Genomic DNA, 23,544 nt, shown 5'->3' on the forward strand with positions numbered 1-23,544 from the left:
GTAACAATGTCTTGATGCAGACTGAATGGAAGAATGGTTGTCCAATCCTTTGTTTTATAGAGAATCGTAATTTGAAGATACAATCAATGGTTATTTTGTCTGGGTCATTGTAATATTTACGTAAAGACGCAAGTGACAGAAGTATATAGAGCAGCTGTCTATCAAATTAAATTAAGGGTGTTTTTGTTATTTTTGTCTTGTATTTTTGCAAAGGAAATATTATTTGAAGATACATGACACAATCAAGGGTGTTATTTCAACCTGCGTAAACGCAAGTGACAGAAGTAGAGCAACTGTCTATTGAATAGACTGTTTTTGTGTACGTTTCATTTCATAATGTATTTGTTAATTAGTTAGTGCGATCTACAAATTCTCTGAATCGCGGTTTCACAATCTGGGTTTACCGGAAGAGAGCTGTCACTTGTCAACCACAATAATGTTCACTTATTTTAAACCTAAAACATGATATTTAGAGGCACTGGCCACTTTTGGTAATTACTCAAAATAATTGTTAGCATAAAAACCAGTTTGTAGTGTGTTGGTGTTGTCACAATAGATACCAGGAATAATCAATTTAACATCCCAGTGTTTGCAGTGTACTTCGAGGTCAGGGCTACCACTAAACTAAATAGTTGAGCCCAAACTGTCACCCTTTGCGTCGAATCCACACTTTACTGCTGACAACACCAGAGTTTGGGACGGGTGGAGTTGGATGTAAAATAGTTGTTACCCCATCTGAGGGCGTACCATAAACCATGAACTAATTTGTTATTGATTTGTCTTGTCATGTCGTCACCTGAAATGACTTAATACGATAAGACCATCCAGGGCTGACATTTTATTATATCTTGATCTGTCCTCCAAATCTTCGTAGATTGACACTTTCATCATTTTAATAGGATCAGAGCAGTCATTCAAACTGACAAAGTATGACGCAAATATAGCCCATTATCTAGGGTTTCATCTACAAAAGTCATTTTTTGACTGATAGAGCTGACGGCAGTTGGTTCCATCCCACGGGATTTTGAATTTCGAGGTAGAATTCAAGGAACAAAATAATACCGTAATGAGGTCAATGAAATCATTTGAGGGCAACAGACTTTCAAGTTAAAATTGCTGTTCGTCAAATTTTCTCTCATATCATGAAATAGCACCTTTTTGAAAATTAAACAATATATTGGCTTAATTAAAGAGAAGGTTCACGTTTGGTAATTACTCAAAAGAAATATTAACCTAAAATCTGACTTGGTAACGAGCAATGGAGAGCTGTTGATAGCATAAAACAATGTGAGATCCGGCTCCCTCTGAAGGAGCATAGATTTTTTTGAGAAAGAGGTAATTTCTCACTAAAATAATAAAAGACTTCTAGCCAGAAGTATTTTATTCCTATCTGACAGCACACAAATTCGTCCAACGTTTTTTTTTTCTCTCATCATTTTCTCGCAACTTCGATGACCAATATATCTCAAATTTTCACAGGCTTGTTATTTTATGGTTATGTTGGGATACACCAAGTGAGAAGACTGGTCTTTTAAAATTACCAATGGTGTACCTTCCCTTTAATAGCAGGCCTTTTTACTCGTTATTGATGATGATGATGATGATGATGATGATGATGATGATAATAAATAAACATGAAAAGCGATTGACGCTTGCTGGGAATTATTTAAATTTAATCAGCAGTTAAAGAAGCCCAAATGCATTATGGAGAAAAAAGGCATTGCAATGCAATATACAGAATAACTACACATAAACCCACAAAATATGCCAAATATATATTAAATCAAATTTATTTCTATCCGTACTTACTAAAGAGCACAAGCGAGCTGTTAGAATAAACCTTATTAAAAATTAAATGCAGTTATAAAGAGTTTTTACGCACTACAAGTTTAATCTGAGAAAGGCTTCAGTCTAAATGCCTTTATCCGGCATCTGAAAACACACGCTTGTTTACAAGTATGATTTTTGCTCGTTTTATTCTCATGCGTCTTCAATGACCAAATAACAACAATTTTTCACAGTTTCGTTATTTTGAACAAAATTGTGATGTACACAAATTGAGGTGAGGATACTGGTCTTTGAAACTTACCAAAAGTGTACTGTTTCTTTAAGGAGGTAAAGAACAAAAACATCGTCAACTAACCAACGTTTTACAACTTATATAAAGTAACTATTATAGTCACAGTTATTTGTAATCACAATTTTGATTTAAACGGTGACTTTCCATTGTCAAACTGCTCCGCCTATTATGTTTTGACTCATGAGTCACTTAACACGCATGCAAAATGTATTGGGACTGAACACGTTGCCTTGGATCGGACGAGTTGGTCTATAAAAAATCGCTTGTAACCGTTTTTTATAAAATGCATATGGTTGGAAAGATGTTTTAAAAGTAGAATACAATGATCCACACAAGTTTGCCTCGAAATTGCGTGGTTTTTCTTTTACTGTGCGAACTAACACGGTCGGCCATTAATTTTATGGGAGTCAAAAAATTGACTCCCATAAATGGCCGACCGTGTTAGTCGACGGTAAAAGGAAAACCGTGCAATTTCGAGGCATGTTTGTGTGGATCATTGTATTATACTTTTACAACATCTTTCTACCCATATGCATTTTATAACAAACGGTTACAAACGCTTTTCAAAGACCAACTCGACCGATCCAAGGCAACGTGTTCCTTTAATGGACATTGTTACTACGTTAAAAATATATATTTTATTCATTAAATGAGTTATTTTTTAATAGCCATTATTTAGACCTTTTGCATATGACGTCACGTGAGGATCGCCAGCTTCAATAGCTATATCGATGTTAACCTCTGATGGTACCGGAATGACGTCATTTCAAAAGGTCTGTTGAAATCACGGTTATCGTTAACATAGCGTGGTATCATCATCACGCACCTTCACGGTCTCAGTCACACTTGCTGACGGGGAAGAATGATGCCACGTCCCTGTTGGCCTCAATGGGGTCCGTTGAGCCACACATGATGTAGCTGAAAAAAGAAGAAAAAAAAGTAAAGACATCACTAAATGTTCCAGTCTCACTCTGATCGTTTTGCCGATACAGCTAGATTTCCGCGTTAGGGTATATGACGTCCTTAGCAACAGCTGTAGATGTATACGCCAATTTAAATGCGGACATTTTAGTGTCGATCGTTGCCGCTGAGGCCATGTTTAATCCATACGACAGAAAGCATATGACTCAAAATGTTTATGATGAAGCCCGCTATGGGATCGTTAGTAACTGCACTACCGCGCAGTGAGTTCTTAAATATGTCTCAACGTTTCAACTAGCTTGCTCTATGTCATCGTCAGGAGACAATACGCCTATAGTCAGAAGCTGCTGTTGTCTAAAAGTGGGTGTATTTTTTGATAAAATATAAAGATTAGTTTGCAGGTTCACCTTGTGAAGTCATGAGCGGAGTACACGTTGATTCTGTGGATGTAGAAATCAGGCCTGGTGAAGACGTCCCACTCCCAGGGTTTATACCAGGCTGCGTCGTACTCCCAATCAAAGTACATACCGGTCAATGTACCCAGTGGGGACGAGGTAGCAGCCATATACATGTAGCTTTGGCCTGGTGTGAACTCCTGCACGGTTCTGGGTGGTGAAAAAAAAACTTGTGTAAAATGTGTTTTCGTGTATGGTGTTTCTACCAAACCTGCAATGAAGATTCGAACCAGGGTCTGTTTTATGCAAGAGCCCAAAAACTAGGTTGAACGTAACTCTAGGCCCTTATAAGGGGTTACAAGAAGAACATAACTCAGTGAAGCTGAAGGTGATGAATTGCGATTCCTCTTAAACAGCTAAGTCTAAATGGATGGAGGGAAATATGCACGGAGTTCCAAAGAAATGCAGTACATCGATTAAAGACACTGGTCACTATTGGTAAAATTGTCGAAACTTACTGTGTAAGTTGGGTTCGTTCTTGGACGCCATCGGTGTTTATGAGTGTGACAAAGATGTGACCTTTGCCCTTTTCAGCTCTCCATGGGTCATCAAAGTGGATCTCAAACTTGTATTGAAAGCCTGAAATAATGGAGAGGTTTATCAATATTATTGATGATATGGATTTCATGTTTCAATCAAAGGTCTCATTAAAGGGGAAGGTTTTCTCTTGTACGTATAAAGGGGTATGATAGCAAAAAGCAATTTCAGTGATTACACGTCCTTACCCCCTCCCCCCCCCCCCACAATCGAACCCAATAAAAAGCCAACTTAAACTCAATCGTCCGTTAGTAAGTATAATTGTGGATTGTCACACTTAACGCTAGGTGGCAGTATACTTCTAGGTATGCCCATTGCTTGTCATCTTGCATTCCATCCCAAAATTCTGCGTTCAACTTCCACTCACCGCAGAAAGGAGCAGCATCCGTCGTTCGCTGATAATAAACCAAATTTTTGGCGCCATCTGTTGGTTTGTAAAGATCCGCATGGAATCCCATCTCGGCAGTCTGATGCGTAAACACGCACGAACCCTCAATGAAATCCGCCTGGTAGTCGCCCTGACACTGGTACGCGTCGTGACACCGGTTGGCAATGGAGGACGTGAAGAACTCGTAGGCTCTGAGATGGTTACAGGCTACGAACTGGACACCACCTTGGGAAACAACCGCCAAAGTTCAATACAATAACAACATTGTTTTTCGTAATCAAATCCAAAAGTTCATAAAATAAGAAATGTTTATCAAATTTTCTTGTTTAAACATAAGTCCATGTCCTCCGTTTTCTCGTTCTGCCCCCTCCCCAAACAAAAATAACCCTCAAACAACACACACACGCAAATGTGTAAACACCTGCTAATGTGGACCCGCCTTTGTTCAACTCTTTGTGATAGCAACCGTGAACCCATTGTATTCCTTTGTGACAGCAACTGTGAAACCAAAAGAAACCATTGAATGTGGATACAACACCCCCCCCCTACCACACATACTGTAACTTGAACAAAGCTGCACTGCGGCTTCACCCGTGATTTCGAAAATACCCAATGTATTTCCTTTATAAATGCCTTTGTTTTACACAAACCTCTTCAATGGCACTTACCATCGACAAACCCGCCCTCAAGGGAAATCTGCTCCATTGCCGATTGATCGCAGCCGGGCTGATCGTTGCCGCCATTCACGTAGAAGTCCAAATGACCAGATGCTTGATAAATACCCATGCCTAAAGGTCGATAATCGATTATCATTAAGCGAAGAGGAAATATTCAATATTGTGATTACCTCGTTAGGGCCGTTGATAGTACGAGGTAAAGTTCATAGTATCGCTCTGACTAAAGTAGGCTCTATTGTGCGTAACATGGGTTATGTTACCGTAGTGCCTTTTATTAATTTTATAAAGTTAGAAGCACTTTTGATTTCAACTTCCGGCGAATGCGAAGCGAATATAGCTGACGCGTAGTATGCGCTCCTATTTCAAAGTTGTGGCGCAAGAAAATTTGCTTCTCATGAAGCATTCTAACTATTGTTATTATTATTGATGGTTTATTAAAATTGAACTTGTAGCCAATAGCTAAATTGCGTTAATATATACATGTTATACAGTACAATATTTAAAAAAAATACATAAGGGAATGCACAAAAGACGAATTGCAACATGCGTCATCGGCCGTCATCCTTGGTGAATGTGGACGCGTGAAGAGCCATCACTGGCTGAGAGTCGTGCGTAGCACGGACACACTTTGAAATCCAAGTATGAACCGGTCTTAAATAGGGTAGGAAAAAATGTAGGTGCTTTGAAAACATTAATGTGGAAAACACTTAATTACTTACCTAGATTCCATATGGGGTTTGTGTCAGTGTGCATAACATCGACGAAGAGGGCGTCTGTCTCGTCTAGACGAACTCGTGGATCTGTCGCCTCATAGTACGGACCGGCAGGATCCAGACCTAAGTTATTATTAATATAAACACTTGTTTCCAATTTAATTCAATTCAATTCAACATTTATTTCATAGTTTACTATACTCTTCTCAAGATATAGTGTATACTAAATAGTACAAATATTACCAAAAGAACAAGCACATAGGATGGAGGGAAAGTAGGTAATCTATTATGTAGAACAAATTTAAAGTGAGTACGAGCAGTCAGATTAAGCAAATGCTTGTAGAAGGTATACTAGACAGACAAACTACAAACAAGCAGGTTTTATGCTAACACTTATTTTGAGTAATTACCAATAGTGTACCGTACATTGCCTTTAATGTGAAACAATAAATGATAACGCTTACCGGTTATTCGACCGATGTCTGCCTGTCTTTCGCCAGCATAGCCCACGATATGAGAGCCCAGACTGTGCCCAATAAGATGGAAGGAACTCACGCTGGTCAATCCGTAAAGTTCCTAGTGTATAACAACAGGTTTAGTTGGCAAAGTAAATCAACATTTAAGATATAAACTGCATTCAAAATGGGTTAAGTTTTCCTGTTACGAAGCATTTTGATGAGTTGAAAATGCCATGGTCCAGAATTTCATCTTCGACAGGGGGCGGGGCAGCCCTATATTATGAATCTTCCTGTGTGCTTAGGCCGTGCGTGCTTGAGGCGGGGGCAATAAGTTAAGTTTCTTTTTTAAAGGACACTGATTGAATTATTGAAAGATATTTAACATAAAAAATTATCGAATGTTTTTAAAGTAGCACTAAGGCCAACACCAGGGCAACATAGGCCATGAACTCAGTGTAATTCAGCCTGAAGGGCTATCGGATACACGGCACTTTTCCGGGGCAAGGCTCCCGGGAGATGTTAATACGTACCTTGATCAAATCAATAAGAAGTGACATTTCAGCACCAACCACTCTCGTGTTTGCAACCGCCACGGAGTAAAAAGCGAGCGAGCCATCACCCCAGTCGGTCCGAATCACGTTGTAATCCCCGTAGTTTAGAAGCTCCATCGACATATCCACTAACCACTGTTTATTCCCGTCCTCCGTGAAGCCATGGCAGATGATCTTGGTCTCTTTGGCTGGGTCGAAATAGGAGCCCAACACCGTTGATCCATCGGTGTTGTCTAGGACTTGAGGGACTGATGGGTTCTTACGGGTGTTGAGGTAGAAGGTAGTGCCGATGGACTCCGGAGACTCGGGCAGGACGCTCACGCCACGATACGGGGGATCAAGGAACGGGTAGCCGGTACCGAAACACCCGAGCGAGCCGTAGCAAATCTCTTTCTCGGAGTTATCATTCCCGTTGAATACTCCTCCTAGATTTTGATATTTTAGAGAAGAGAATTGGAATGGAGTCGATGACATAGCGTAAGTTAGGCACATCATTGCGCAGGCACAGCATTGCGCAATGCCTGTATACCAAAACGTGCAATCAAAATAAGCCAACACAATGCGCAACACACATAGGCCTACCTTGTATAAAACATGAAGGTTTTTTTTAAAGAACAAAGATTCACTTTTTGTTGTCACTAGAAAAAGAGATTCCTGAACTTACCAAGAGCAACCTGTACTAAAAAAAGCAATACCAATGCAAGTGCACCCATTGTGGCTTTATAGCAAGTGCGCCGCCACATTAACCAAAACAGTAACTGGCAACAAAGCATGGCGTTTATTATCGCTCTTATAAACACTTCCCGTCCTAAATATCCATCTAAATATTACTTTTTGTAAATATTATTAATAAATGACCCAAGAACAATCGGATGAAAAGTAATTATAATTTCATAACACTAAATACTATTAATTTGTTAAAGTGATTAATAATTGTGGTTTATTTCTGTTATCTTATTAGAATGACCTTAAAATAATCGGATGAAAAGTCCTTAAATAAGTAACACCGGGTAGTTTGTTTTCAAAATAATTATACATTTTATTTAGCAGGATTGCTTTGTGGATTTGTTTTCCCTGCAAAATATAGGGCTTTTAATTGTGAACGGTTTCTTAGAAACAAAATAAATTACATGAATCAGTATAACGCTATCCCTCTTGCAGACTGCGGAGACTCAAATCAAATGCACCCAATCAAAACCAAATCCTCTGCCAAACCCCACCCACGTCCAAACCAAACCCTCCTTAACCTATAACCCTCTTAAACCACACCCTTTTCCAAACCCAGCCCTTCTAAAAAACCTCACCGTCTTACAAAGCCTATCCTTTTCCAAACATCACCCTTTTCCAAACACCGTACCCCTCAACAAGCACCACTTACAAACCCGACCCTCTCCAAAAAACCTAAACGTATTTCAAACCTCACCCTCTTTCAACCCCACCCTCATCCATACCCACCTGCATCCAAACCCCTCCCTCACCCATAAATCCCCCACATCCAAACCCCAACCTCATCCAAGCCCCACCCTCATCCAAACCCCACCCTCATCCAAACCCCACCTTCATCCAAGCCCCACCTTCATCCAAACCCCACCCTCATCCATACCCCACCCTCATCCAAACCCCACCTTCATCCAAACCCCACCCTCATCCAAACCCCACCCTCATACAAACCCCACCTTCATCCAAACCCCACCCTCATCCATACCCCACCCTCATCCAAACCCTACCCTCATCCAAAATGACATTAAGTTGACGATGTTGTGACTGGTGTTTAAATCATTTTTGCGTATTTTGATATCAAAGAAATGGGCCCAGCAGTATTTTGTGCTTAACAGCTTTATGAAATTGGGCATAGGTCTCGATTGGAGATCAAAGTTCATAGGTTCATAGTCCATGAATACTAATCATGAAAACAATCATCAAAGCATAGCGCATGTGCCCTTTTTTGACGACGGGGCCGTTGGATGGGTGGAACTGGAATCTTTGAGGGGCGCCCTTTGCGACGTATTTGCAAGAGGTGCTGAGGGTTTCGTAGGTGGCGCCCTTCTTGTCACTGCAACTGTTTTTCCCGTGTGCTGTTTGGTTCTGTGCGTGGTTTTAGGTTTGGAAGATGGAATGACCTTCAGTTGACCTTTAGTAGGCTTTCGTCGTTGGTGTTGCACCACCCCCTGTGATTTCGTCGGCGCTTTCTGGGTTTAAAAAAACGAAACAGATTGTCCAATACCATCAAATAATATTTCTGTCTGTCATCAAACTATTTACAACACTATTTATTTTGACAAGGGACAAGTTTCTCCTTACCTTTTTTGCGCAACAGAAAATGCTTGGAGTCGGCACTGTGGCGGTTTTGTCTGGCCTGACGAGAGATGATGGGGCCAAACACGGGACCTTTTCTTGCTGTGGTGTCGGGAAAAACTTCTTCGGTCCTCCAAAAACGTTTCTAAAGGAGTTGAAGTTATAATACCAAAGTTAAGAAGCTGACTGTTTTGTTTTGTTTTTCGAAAAAAGTGATAATTTCAAATTGTATTGTTCTCACCTTCTCGGGAAATAGGTACCCTTTGGGGAATCGGAAGGTAGCATCCAACCAGGCCGCTCCCCTTCGCTTTCCTTGTGAGTGTTGCTTGACATCGCAGAGGAACTCATCCAGTTGGGCTTGTCCCCTCCCGTGACGTCATGGGTACCTCCCATTATATAAAAGGGGGAAACTGGACCCTCTTCCCAAAGGGAACCAGGTATGTTGACATTTGAGGAGCCTTTGGCGGTTGCTGACAAGGGGTACAACAAGCTGGATTTATCCCCTCCGGTTTTCTCTTGTACACCCTTCGAGGTTGTGGATGAAGGCAGCCAAAATGGGACATCCAATCTGACGCCATCTTTAGTCCCCCTGATGGAAGAGTCAGAAGGAGCCGTCCTAACGGGCCTACTGCTCCCTTCTGTGTCACCCGGTGTGTCTTTGAGTGTTTTAATGGATGGGTACATCAAACTTGTCTTGGTGGTAGCCCCTTCAGGGACCCCTCTGAAGGAGGTAAATGTACTTGACTGGGATTCGCAAGTGTGTCTGTTCTCTACTGCCTTTTCGTGTGTGTCTTTTGAGACGATGGTCGAGGGAAACAGCCAATTGGGCTGACGAGTGGAGGTCCTGGTTGATTGTGATGGGAAGTTTGGTTTATCCCCTTCGCATAGTCCAAGTGTGCCGTTGCAGGGTTTAAATGGGTCCATGCAACCGGGTCCTTCCCGCCCGGGTACTCCTCTGATACCTTCAGAAGCAGCTAAAGGGTCCATCCAGCCCGGTGTGCCTCCTCCAAATAAGTCCTGATCCCGGGTACATCTCCTATTGGTTGGGGTCATCCACTCGGGTAACACCCGATCCGGTAGTTCCTTGGTGCTCTGGAAGCGATGCATACCTGGGCGTGTCTTCTCACCGTCAGTGCCACCTTCTTTGTAGGACGCTGTATGCTGATTTACAGGTTGTTGTTCAACAGGGTAAATAAAATCATCCTCACCAAAAAATAATCTGGGGAAATAAATTGTACACAATATGAATATAGCCTAAAATGCTCATGTTTTATAAGCTACGAATAAAAGCAGTTCATGGATGCTGGTACAAACCCCTGCCTATCTTCAAAAAGTCAAAAGGTTTAAGTGATCTTGGGTGGTTTTGTTATCGGTAGATTACCAATTTTTCTGCTTTTGCTGGGCCAAATTTCATAGCGCTGCTTAAAACGGTATGCAATCTTTCGTGCTAACTGTAGCAGAAAAATGTGCTTAATGGAACGATGTTCCTTTAAAAATCACCCTTGTGCTATTTCGTATTTCCAAGAGTTTTGTGAAATTTAATTGAATGAGTATGATTATGGTTGCTCACTTTGTTGACTTCTGATTAGTTTTTACGGATCGGGGTATCCAGCTTTGCCGATCCTCCCTATCGGCCGAGACCGGGGAGTTAAACCATTTGCCCCCAGTGCCATTCATTAGCTTCACAGTCAGTCCACTTTCTTTGAACTATGTCCGTGGTTCTACTAGATTAAAAAAAACAATACTTATTTTGTATCTGAAAACCTAACGCTGTCTTTCAGTTGACAGTTGGTATTAGGTTGGTTCTACTCCTGCTGGTAGTTCGTCAGTCTTTGTTTACACCAACGATGTCTGACGTCATATACATGAACTAAGGCAGTAGTCGTGTGGTAAAGGTATTGTAATATTGAGATTCATTCTGAATTGAGGATCAGCATTAAATTAATACATCTTAATATGCACGAAGGGTGTTTTGTTAACTTCCAGAACACGTTGCCTTGGATCGGTCGAGTTGATCTTTGGAAAGTTTTTGTAATCGTTTGTTATAAAATGCATTTGGTTAGAAAGATGTTTTAAAAGTAGAATACAATCCACACGCATTTGCCTCGAACTAACATGGTCGGCCATTTATGGTAGTCAAGTTGTTTGTGAACGAGGTAAAAGGAAAACCACGCAATTTCGAGTGGTACTTGTATGGATAAGTATATTCTACTTTTAAAATATCTTTCTAATCATAATACGCATTTTATAACAAGGTTACAAACGCTTTTTAAAGACCAACTCGACCGATCCAAGGCAACGTGTTCCTTTAAGGCAATTTCGTTTTTCCTTTATAAACAGCACATGAGGAAAATTACATGAAATTTTGCAATGGATTATTACAAGGGGCAGTACAAGGCGATGATTGAGGTGCATGTAGGCAACCGCCTCTGGTATACCTCCAGAAGTTTCAAGCATATATATCTTGTCCAAACAACAGAGGGTCGACAGTAAAGTAGAACGAGCTCAAGTCTCAATGGCTACCGTTCCCGTAATGGGTTTGACTTAATTTGACAAACTTACTTTATTTTCTCCAACTATCTTGTTGTCATCAGATGAAATCCGTCTGCTCGTTTGTCACAGCTTAACATTTTCAAATCGAGCATTTCCAAGCATTTGGTTTGTTGTTTTCAGAGAAATAGTTCAATCTTCCGTTGTGTTGTCAGTTTGCGCGTGTTAAAGCGCTCGTCGTGAAGGGTTTTGAATCACGAGCTTCAGAACATTATGACGTCACTAGGCGCTTGTAAAGTGACGTAATGGCCACACGTGCCCGGCCCAAGCGCAAAAAATGTGCTCACAGGATGCGATGGGGGGAGGGGGGGGGGCGGGTACGATGCAGATCACTGTGCGATACGCCTTTATACATGAGGACGTCCAAGTTTCGCGAGGGGGTCCCGCTAGCGGTTCTTTCCCAGTCGCGTTTATACCCGGTTCAATGTTTTCCAGTTTTGCGCGGGTCACACTTATACAGTGGTCCTTTCCCCGTTTCGCGGTTTGATTTCCCCGTTCAGTTTCATACTTTCCTGTCCCATATCCCATACCATGATAGTCCCTTTTCATTTTTTCATATTCCTACCCCAGCCATTTTCATTTTCCCCGTCTTTTTTTGTTTTTTTGTTTTAGCCGTTCGACGCACCACTGTGTGCCTCTCCTCCTGATCCTCTCCCCGTGTCAATTCTAACTCGTGGCGGATTCAATCCCCGTCCATACAAAATGCACTGTTCACCTTCATTCATTTCACACAGTCGAATCTTACTTACCAACATTACATGCAAGTTCATAAGGACACTGTATGTAGACAAACGAAATAAAGCTATGTTTTGATTGGTCCGAGGTGATGTTTGCCAGTTGCACTCACATCATCCCAGACCAATCAAATCACAGATATTTAAAGGAACGTCACTGCCCGTTGTATCCAATGAAATAATTGGTTCTAAAAAGCAAGTACTCAATGGGTGCGTTCGTTTAGCTTCCCTGGGTCGACCCCGGTGTGTGGCGGGTTTTTTCCAGGACGAACGTGGGTAATTATCTGCAGACGTTCGTCCTGGAAAAAAAAACCGCCACACACCGGGGTCGACCCAGGGAAGCTAAACGAAGGCACCCTATGTCTTGTTGTTGCGGATAAAGACAAGGGACCAGTGAGTCTACAGGTGCATTTGTTTTGTATGGATGGGTATTGACCTAGGCTAGAGGCCACGCTCTCTGGTGAAACATGCTGAACCCAAGCAAACCGTGTTTGGAATGAGAAATAAACATCGTTTGCTTTTGCAAGTAATTTTTCCGTTACTAAAAAAACAACTGATAGTTTATTTTAAAATCAAAGGTGGTGGCATAAATTCACACAAGCAATAATATTTATTCGTTGTTTCAACAATATGAGTAGGTGTTAAAGTACACCTCGTCATGACCTCGTATCCAAACATTGTTATTGTTTTCCCGTAGCAGGCATATCGACAAATCATTTCTAACTTATTGCCACTAACCGGTGTCCTAGGGAATTCTGCCCGCCGGAAGTTCTACTTCCAGTTGGAAATTAACATGGGCTGGAGGAGGAGGATTCAAAAGAGGGCGCTATCACAAGAAGATTGTACAGAGCTGTGTATTGAGAGAGTTGCGACATGGAGGGAACAGTTTTCTTTGATCACGTGGTTGCTGGGCGCCGTTTTGTCCCCAAACGCAGCACGACCCAATGGGCAGACTAGTCTGGCACCCCGTGTTCGCCCATGCGTTTCTTTCGGGGAACAAAATGGCTTCTAATCGCAAAGTGTCGTAACTCTCCCAATATACGGCTCTGAGTTTGTACACACGTTTGCCGTATTGAGTTGGGGGGGGGGCAATGGCTTGATTGGACAAGGTGTACTTTAACCTCTAATACGGGCATTATGAATCATATCCTGCTCTAAGTGATTTCACAGGATACACTGATTACATACAAGTCTGTTGGCCGGTTTGGATCACTTACTGTACGGAGGCTACGTACCTTTCGCTATCACCTATTAGAAAGCAACATTATATGTTTTCGAAACCCGATAATGCTGATCGAAAAAATCGACAGCTTCTTATGATGTACCTGATCTATTATACAGAATATGAATTTCGAGTTCTGTATTCATAATTTCATTGAGTTGAGTTGCAGAACCATTTCATTATTTATTAACAAATAATTATTTTGTATTCGAGGATAATATTATGAAAAATATCTCAATACGAAATGAGGATTATTTTGTCTGGTATTATGAAGTTTGTAAGAAGAGAACTCTTAAATTATGTCGACGACTTAACTCAGAATGGTTTTACAATAACGTTTCCAGTGGGTTGGTGAAGGGTACAATATTGTTCAAGAAGAATGACAATAACTCTTTAAAACCAAGAAGTTGTCATCACTTATATATAAACAAGAGAGGGCTTCGACAGAATTAAACTCAAACCACCAGGTCGATATCAATATACAATAGAGCTTTGGATTAAACTCTGACTATAAAGACAACTAACAAGTTGTTAGTTGTCTTTATAGTCAGGAAGTACTCCCAAAATGAACTACATGAACTTTTCATTTTAGTAGTTTTCATGTTTTTCGTTCTTCTAGCACGAAGTATGATATTTATTGAAGAAAATTAATGTATTCTATAATTACTACTTTAAATTCTATAACAAGAAGTTGACTTTTGTCCACAAAACCACAAGTATAAATTGGACAATAATTTTGAAATGAAGCTCAGTGTTGATTTTAAATGTGTTATTATTAGTAATATTTGCTAACTCTTTTAGCTCGATATAGCAAAACCGTTTTTCCTTCACTTTCATGGTACTGCAAGCTTTGCTTCTAAGAAGTGCACGATGCCCAAACTCAAACTTAAACTATAAGTAATTAAGGACTCGTCGAGATAACCAAACGTGGCTCCGAGGAATGGCAAAATGCTTTTTTAATTTTCTACACAAAATAGCAATAAAAATGAGAACGCTTCACAATTAAAATACATATACGTTTTTGGAGATGCACCAAATTCGAACTTTCTGTCGATTTCGCGCTAAACGAAGTATTAAGCATGGTTTTGCTCGTATGGCTGAACTTTTCTCAAACGTTTTTATCGTTGAAGTTTCGACCTGCTTTGTAGCATTTTCCTTTTGAACTATTTGCGATAACTTTATTAAAGCTGCCAATCCGTTGTTCTACGTAGTTTGGTTCAGCAAAACAGTGACTCATTCGAGTGACAGCTTCTGAAATGGAAGTTGCTCATTTGAGGTGCTCCATTCCGTCCATTGATTTACATACGGTGCAGTAATATCGTCCATCATAACACAAAATATTCAACAAGCTGACTACATTACAATGAGGAAGTTTATAGAATATTGATGACAATATTTGGAACGGAATATGCTGGATTCATGTTTCTTTGAACAAGTATCTCTTCGTGTGTTTGCTACAAAAATATGGGCAGAATGACGTCAGCTTTGCTGACGATTTACGGAAAGATGTCGAGAACATATGTTGTTTTTATAATGAGTGCCGTGGTTTTAGTTCTTGTCCAGCTTTATGTCCTTTATGAGTCTAATTTGACTGCAATCCAACAACAGACTCCACCCAAACCACAATACAGCAGTGGTGCTCGAGAGCAGAAGCCCAATATACTGTTTCTACTAGTGGACGACTTGGGTTTTAATGATGTAAGTTACCACGGAAAGGACGGTGGATCCGCCATCAAAACTCCTACAATAGATGCACTGGCTAAACAAGGTGTCAAATTAGAGAATTACTATGTGCAACCTCTTTGTTCACCAACCAGGAGCCAGCTTATGACCGGCAGGTATCAGGTAATATGGGTTCTTTATTTCACAGGTAGTTAGATAGCATAGACAGACACAAAGTTACCATTCAATTCATTAGTTGTTTATCAATGTGCTGTTTTTTATTACCTAGGCATTTCCTTAATGTATACATTTTGATGCATACATTTTAACGCATTATTTTAACCCGTTAAAACGGGTTCCCCTTTTATTTTTAAAAATGTACATTTTCGCAGTTCTGCAAAGTGATTTTGTTGACAACTTGATCCTTGTTGCACATTATTTTCCAAGTCGTTTTCTCCAGCGAACTCATTACAAATAAAATTAAGGTTTTTTTTTAGGTCAAAAAAATATGCCAGCGTTTTGCTTCAACATACTCTGGTGAAATATGCTCTTAATTTATGGTTTTCTGCAAACGGTTTAAGTCTTCAATTTTGTTGTATCATTTTTAGCAACTCACCCAATGGTTTTAATTTACGAAATGTACTCAAACATAAAAGTGTCGGAGGCTTTCCTAAACTGATATTGGAAGTTCCTCATTTCATGTTGGAAGCACTTTAAGACATGGTGTATAAAGCGCCCTATAAAAACCGAATAATTATTCTTAAATAACTATAATAACTAAAATTGATTTCCTAGATACGCATGGGTATTCAACATTACTTATTTGAGCACACCAGACCACAATGTTTACCTGAGGATGAAGTAACGTTACCACAGAAGCTGAAGGAGGTTGGTTACTCCACCCATGCCCTGGGGAAATGGCACCTGGGGTTTTGTCGCAAATCTTGTTTACCAACCAGCCGGGGATTTGACACTTTTTTCGGTGAGTTAAAAAACAGACAGAAAACCAAAGCGATAATTTAAAGAGAGTGGACTCTAAATTGTCAAAGACCAGTCCCCTCATCACTGGGTGTATCTCAACATGCATGATATAACAAACCGGTGAAAATTTCAGCTAAATTGGTCGTCGAAGTTGCCAGACAATAATTTAAGAAAAAAACACCCTTGTCACACTAGGTTGTGTGCTCTGCTGTTAGATGATTGATTTCGAGACCTCAAATTCTAAATCTGAGGTCTTGAAATCATATTCGTGAAAAATTACTTCTTTCTCGAAAATTACGTCACTTCAGAGGGGAGCCGTTTCTCACAATGTTTTATACTATCAACCTCTCCCCATTACTCGATACCAGATAAGGTTTAATGCTAATAATTATTTTGAGTAATTACCAATAGTGTCCACTGCCTTTGATTGAACACTCTACTATAAGTATCTTGACACGCACAACTTTGGTATGAGTCCTTCTGCATTTCCTCTACCTTCATTGTAATTGTTTGGTTCCCAATAATTGTTTATGTTACTAATAAGTGTCCGTCCTTCTACCAGACCTCTGATTGGCCTTCATAAAACCCTACAACTAATAAGCACGCTTAGCACATCACAGTTGCACTTTTTACTTTTGCTTGGGCTCACAAACTCTGAGGTTAAAATTGAACGAAGTGCCCTAATGAAAATGTTGTTGAAGGACCCGCTGCTAAGCATAGGATCCGAACTGCCTCTAGCTGCCATCGTTGCTTTCATCGTCACCATGTTGCGTGGTGGTTGTGATGCCAGCATCAACTTTATTTTGGCTGTCATATTCCGCGTCTGATTTCCTGTTTTCTTTCCTCTTGGCGTGCGTAGTGTGTACAAAAAAGTGGGTGTTCCAGCTTCCTCTTGTCCTTAAAGGGTGCGTTTGTTTAGCTCCCCAGGGTCGACCCCGGTGCGTGGCGATTTTTTTTAACCAGGACGAACGTGGGTAATTATCTGCACACACTCGTCCTGGGAAAAAAAACCGCCACACACCGGCGTCGACCCAGGGAAGCTAAACGAACGCACCCAATTGTTCAAACAACAGCCTCGATGTGGGCAATCACGGTCTTCTGTTGACCACGGTTCCCTTACTGGGAGTGTGAAGCCACCAATCTTGATAGCACGGTTTTTCGTTTCTGCATTAAATACAAGAACCCGGTTTTTTTTTTTTGGGGGGGGGGGTATGGGATTTGGTGCTACGTTTAGGAAACAAATATACATGAGAGATTTAAACACCCAGTTTGCTTTCTGCCGGGTTAATAACAAATCTACTGATAATTGTAGATTCGTTAAAAAAAATCGACACTTTCATCAATAGAGCGACGTCACATAATTAGTTTAACCATTTAGCCACTGTACCGCCCAGCCGCATATAGCGATACACTGTATGCGGTACGAGGAAACCTCGCTAGCTTGTGTTTGTAGAAAAAAAGGAACATCAAAAGAAAACTCGATAGTCATTAGTAGGTCTACGCATTTGTTAATATATCTAGTTATTATAGATCGTTATTAATTCTCCCTTCACAGTTGACTTGTCGAAGCTAATGATGATGAAATAATTTAGCTCTTACGAAAAATAAAACGCTCATTAGTAAACAGGAAACTGTTCATCATTTATGATGATATTGTCGAAAATTAACGCCTTCGCATTTAATCAGTATGAGCATTGAGCCAGACAAAAGCCTTGAAAAGCTATTGTGTTCATTTTATCCGTGCACAAAAATATTCGCCATAAAAATTACCGTAGCCGTTTAACGAGAGGCATTTATTGTTCCCATGAGAACTTGTACTTTTATACAAATATTACCGAAACGGTAAAAAATTGTGCATACACATTAAGCCATGGCTATCTTTTAAAATTTGAACTACGATTCCAGTAATTTACTGCAAGAATCTTGAGAAATTGGATTTCAGCAAACTCGGGCGGTGCAGGGACTAAAGGGTTAAATCCGTATAAGTGTATTAGTACACACTTTGAAAGAAGCAGTATTTATTAAAGTAAAACGATTGTGTCTTGTATAAAATAGGTCTGTATACGGGTGGAGGAGATCATTGGTATTATAATAGAACTATGGAGAATCGCCCAACCGGCGGCGGCCATGATCTACATGATGATGACCAACTACAACTCCGAAATGTGAACAAGTATGATGGTATATACAGTGCTGAGCTATTCACTTCACGAGCACAGCAAATAATAAGACAGCATCACAAAAGAACGGTAAGGTTCAGCCTAAAAGTTATTTTATAACGGTGCCGAAGTCACACATAGCGCACGTATCTACCAAAAAAGGTACTCAAGGCGCTGAGTATATACAAACTTTCAGAAAGATAGGTTGTTGAAGTGATGGATTCTGACACCCAATTATGTAGCACCATGTAAGGGTTTACAAGGTGCTACGGCGCATACAGCAGCCACAGCCAGGATTGAACACCGGGGCGAACCCCACTTTTCGATAGGCGCACTGGGATCTTTTGCATGCGTTACACAACACACGGGACCAACGGCTTTACGTCCCATCCGAAGAACGAAGCAATGGCTATGTGTCTTGGCTGGAGTTTCAACCCCTTATGTATTTATTTTGTTCTTTCCCTCTATCTCTACGCAGCCTTTCTTCTTGTACCTGGCCTATAAAAATGTTCACTCTCCACTCCAAGCTCCAAATCGTTACACGTCATTATATAAAGACACCATTGTGAATGGGCGGAGACGAACCTACGCTGGAATGGTCAGTGCAGTCGATGAAAGTGTCCGCAATTTAACACGAACTCTAAAGGCAAACAGACTTTGGAACAATACAATCATAATCTTTTCCACAGGTAATTTGTTATGTTTGTATAACATTAAAGCTGGCATTAATTAGGTATAATAATATTTGTTTGTATTTTGTTTGTTTAATGCAAGCAATAAACGTCCTACATGTTAACATTCTTGCTGTACTCATGTCACGAAGCTGTAAAACTGAATTTTGTCGGATTTGCTTAAAGGCTGGCTCACACTATATGACAAATAGCTGCGATTTGCAATTTTGAATTTGCCGCCAATCATCGTGTGTTGCCGTCAGTTGTCGCTGACGAATCCGCTAGCGACCGCAGACGGCCGTAAAAATCAGTCATGGTCCGTCGGCAAATTTTCAACATGTTGAACATTTTGTGGCGGCAAACGTAAAAATCGTTGTGATTCCGTTCAGGTTTCGTTTGAGAACGCAACCCTCATTTCCTTGACGCAGACGGCCGCAATTATCAGTCGCTTTACATTTCTTTGCCGTGCGATTCCGTCTCTAGTCGTCTCTAGTCGTTTTGAGGTCGTCACAATTTCGTTGGTAGTCGATTGCGTGAGTGGATGAACTCGACTATGGGGGCGTATCCGACCCCCCACAAACAGTTGTTGGTGTCGGCCGTTGAGTCACGTCATCGTCGCCGCAACCAACCGTCAGCCGCCATTCCTCGCAGTCAGCCAATCCGCTGCCAGCCGTCTGAGCTTGTTCCTTGATGTCGAGTTTCCCCTTTTGTGCCGTCGCTTTGCCGTCAACGTGTTGAGATTTTCACGTCCGTCATCTTCCTTTTTGGGTCTTTGCTGCTACTGTGAGCAAGCCTTTGCAATGGTCTTTATATCAAAATGTACAACACATGTTAACCGAGCTGGCGAACTTGTTTCCCAAGCTAGATTTGTTTGTACTTGGGTCATTATATGTTTTGATGATCTCAAGGACCACTATATTGCTTTTTCATTTTTACAAAGTTTCGTTTTACGTCTGTTTTTATTGTAGATAATGGAGGTTCTTTATATCAGTATGGTAACAATTGGCCTTTGCGTGGCGGGAAGAGCGTGTTAAACGAAGGTGGAGTTCGCGCTGTAGGTTTCGTCAGTAGTCCGCTACTTCCAGAAGTCATACGAGGCACGGTCAACAGAGAACTTATACACGTCAGTGATTGGTTCCCGACTATTGTTCAGAGCATTGCAGGTGGGCATATCAACGGGACCAAACCTCTCGATGGATACGATGTTTGGCGATCCATCAGGCAAGATATTAATTTTGGTTCATATATAGACCTTATGCACATGACGTCATTTCAGTAGGGCGCCCTCACCTAGGGGTCAAAAGGAGGTTGTTCATTGGCCAATCCTGTGCGACGCGCGTACAAATCTGTGCGTTTCGATTGTTTCGTCACCGTTTTCAACTAAGATGGCCGCTGTATGACGTCAATGCATAATGTCTATTAGTATAGGCTGTGCAAGTCTCACGTGTTTTCGAAATTCCTATAGTTTTACGTGCACGCGGTGTGTCCCTCCATTAGTTAAAGCCAGTGGACACTATTGGTAATTGTCAAAGACCAGTCTTCTCACTTGCTGTATCTCAACATATGCATAAAATAACAAACCTGTGAAAATTTGAGCTCGATTGGTCGTCGGAGTTGCGAGATAACTATGGAAGAAAAAAAAACACCCTTGTCACACGACGTTGTGTGCTTTCAGATGCTTGATTTCGGGACCTCAAATTCTAAAACTTGAGGTCTCGAAATCAAATCCGTGGAAAATTACTTGTTCCTCGAAAACTACTCCACTTCAGAGGGAGCTGTTTCTCACAATGTTTTATACTATCAACCTCTCCCCATTACTCGTTACCAAGTAAGGTTTTATGCTAATAATTATTTTGAGTAATTACCAATAGTGCCCACTGCCTTTAATATCGTAGTCAATGGCTTTACGAAAAATATCGTAATGTTGAGAAATTGACATTTTGCAACGACGAACATGTTTAAGAAAGTAAAGTGAGTTTCCGTTTCTAAACTGACTTGGTTTTATAATAACTACAAATCTAATGTAAAAGGCCTGCTTGCACAAACGCAGGCGTGACTGGCAATTTAACAAGCTTTCAAATACGCAACCTCGTCTCTATTTTCAAATTTGTGGCAACGTTAATAAGTAACATATTGTTTGTGTTATATAAAAAGTTGAATTGTATGTATGCAATTACCAACATATCCTGGGTATTTTTACATTAAAAATTTTTGTACAAATTCAAGTTGAAAGAATCCTTCACAGAAAATCGTAGTCTTCGTTTGAGTTGTTTTCTTGATTAAGATACAACCGAGAAATGCACAGTATATTGTGTTTATAATTATTTGCTACCCTTTAAGAGTGTAGCGAATTCTGCATTTTCGGGGGGGGGGGGGTTCCGTTGTACTTTTTCCACGATTGTTTTGCGCTCTTCCGCCTGAACCGTGTAAACTAAAGGATGTGGCTAAACTCTAGGATCGATCCTAAGGTAGAAAGAAGAGTTTGTGAAATCGACCCTAGGAAATTGTGCCGACTGATAATGTCTCCCTTAACGTTGTTCTACTCAAATGAGAATAAATTCCTGTCATTGAAGCGGAAATATTTTTCTTAGCCCATATACGCACTGAGTTCTATTTTTAGAGATCGATGAGAGCAAGCAAGGCAGCTGTGTTAAAGTGAATTGGTCCCTGGTCCAAAACATTCCGTTGAGCACCAACATGGGAAGCGAGAGAAAACGTGCCGGTTGAAATGGATATAAATCATCATCACTCGTCACCGCAAAAAATAGAGATTGTAAAAGATATATAAGGCCGGCTACCATACTCATTATATATATATATTCCTGAACATCCTTTGTCCTCATCCACTTTACTCCTATTGGTTCATGTTTCTCAAATGAAAACTGGCTATAATTTTCCCGCCTTTTTGCATGGTCCTTCCCTTAATCCCTTTCCCCTCTTAAAAAAAAAATAGATATGTATTTGTTTGTACTTGTTTTTGCGTACAGTGTCCAGTGTCTTTAAACTTTGAATCTCTAACGCATTCTTTGTATTACTTTGACTGACAGTGAAGGAGCTAAGTCTCCTCGTCTTGAGATTCTTCATAATATTGATCCTCTCTATGACCAAGCTGAGCTTAATGCTGATGATTATGAGTTCTTAGACTCACTCCCCGGGGACTTCATGTTTAATCCCAGCATACGAGCTGCAATAAGAGTCGGTGATTGGAAGTTACTCACTGGATATTCGGGTATGTAACACAATAACAATAAAACAAGGCAAACCGATTCAGTCGCAATTTCTAATAGTGATAAATAACAATATCGAAGTCTTATATAGCGCACGTATTTACCAAACAAGGTACTCAAGGCGCTGAGTTTATACAAACTTTTAGAAAGATAGGTTATTGCCATGATGAATTCTGAGACCCAAAGGGTTTATAAGGTGATACAGCAACCACAGCCAGAAACACCGGGGCGAACCCCTTCTCTTTTCGATAAGTGCACTGGATTCTTTTACATGCGTTACACAACACATAGGACCAACGACTTTACGTCCCAACCGAAGGACGAAAATGGGGTGGGGGTGCGAATCTACAAGAAAATGTACACCGCCCACTCCACATCGATGCGGTGAGCAAATTTAAGCTGTTTTGGACCACTTGAACCATTGTTAAGCTTTAATAAACCATGTTTCTAAGGTGCTTCACTTTTCATGGTTTTATAAAACCATAATTTGTTAACAATAATTATGGCTTAAATTGTTATGGTTTATAAACCATATTTTTGCAAAGGTGCTTAAATTGTCATGTTTATAAAAAAGAGAGCTTTGATTGTATACTCAATTTAAACCACGACCAGAATTGACAACTAATTGTAACAAACCATTGTTAAAACCGCTAAACAGTATTATCAATAGCAAACGGCGCCCCATCTTTCAACTGTCACGTTCCCACAGCGAGGTCCGCTCCCACCCCGAATGTTTTTCTATAGTTGTTAATTTCTAGTTCCATCATCTTTATCATTCAGGTTGTAAACATTGGCAAAGACCTGCAGAATCTCCTGGTCTGATTCCCGTCCCAACGTGTCCAGGCTTCAAAGACCATATTCAACTTTACAACATCAAGTATGATCCAAAAGAGACATGTAATGTTGCGAAAGACCACAAGGATGTTGTGTTGAAGCTTTTACGTCGCTTGCAGCACTATCAATCATCTGCTAAACCGGTGTACTATCCGCCTATTGATCGTCGAGCAGATCCACAGCGGCATGGTGGCGTCTGGGTTCCATACATTGGTGGTTGATCTTTAGGGCCTTGTCACACGAGGCAACTTTTGCACGCAACTTGGATGCAACCAACTGCAGTGCATACTACATGACCACTTTGGTATTACACAAGTCATTTTCCCAACATTGTCTTACGATCCACAAGAGAAATAGGTGAACACTCAAATGTGAATGCCTTTTCTTCATGGAGATTGCCTGGAACTGGTTGCCTGTAAATTGCCTCGT

The 23,544-nt window shown here is 40.6% G+C and overlaps 2 protein-coding genes across 2 annotated transcripts; one reads left to right on the forward strand and one right to left on the reverse strand.

Annotated features, from left to right (window-relative positions):
* Positions 1-2,916: 2,916 nt before the first annotated feature.
* Positions 2,917-7,254, reverse strand: LOC117297689 (pancreatic triacylglycerol lipase-like). The gene is made up of 8 exons (XM_033780837.1): positions 6,760-7,254; positions 6,236-6,347; positions 5,778-5,894; positions 5,050-5,169; positions 4,361-4,606; positions 3,915-4,035; positions 3,409-3,606; positions 2,917-2,998 (listed from the first exon to the last, which is right to left on the reverse strand). The coding sequence occupies exons 1-8, from the start codon at positions 7,252-7,254 to the stop codon at positions 2,917-2,919; spliced, it is 1,491 nt and encodes a 496-aa protein (XP_033636728.1).
* A 7,858-nt stretch (positions 7,255-15,112) lies between these two features.
* On the forward strand, positions 15,113-23,544 carry LOC117297827 (arylsulfatase J-like). Its single transcript, XM_033780978.1, has 7 exons — positions 15,113-15,426; positions 16,039-16,225; positions 18,280-18,473; positions 18,862-19,072; positions 20,023-20,275; positions 22,102-22,283; positions 23,062-23,544. The coding sequence occupies exons 1-7, from the start codon at positions 15,115-15,117 to the stop codon at positions 23,334-23,336; spliced, it is 1,614 nt and encodes a 537-aa protein (XP_033636869.1). The 5' UTR covers positions 15,113-15,114; the 3' UTR covers positions 23,337-23,544.

This window comes from Asterias rubens, chromosome 12, assembly GCF_902459465.1.
Source record: "Asterias rubens chromosome 12, eAstRub1.3, whole genome shotgun sequence".
NCBI classification, from domain to species: domain Eukaryota; kingdom Metazoa; phylum Echinodermata; class Asteroidea; order Forcipulatida; family Asteriidae; genus Asterias; species Asterias rubens.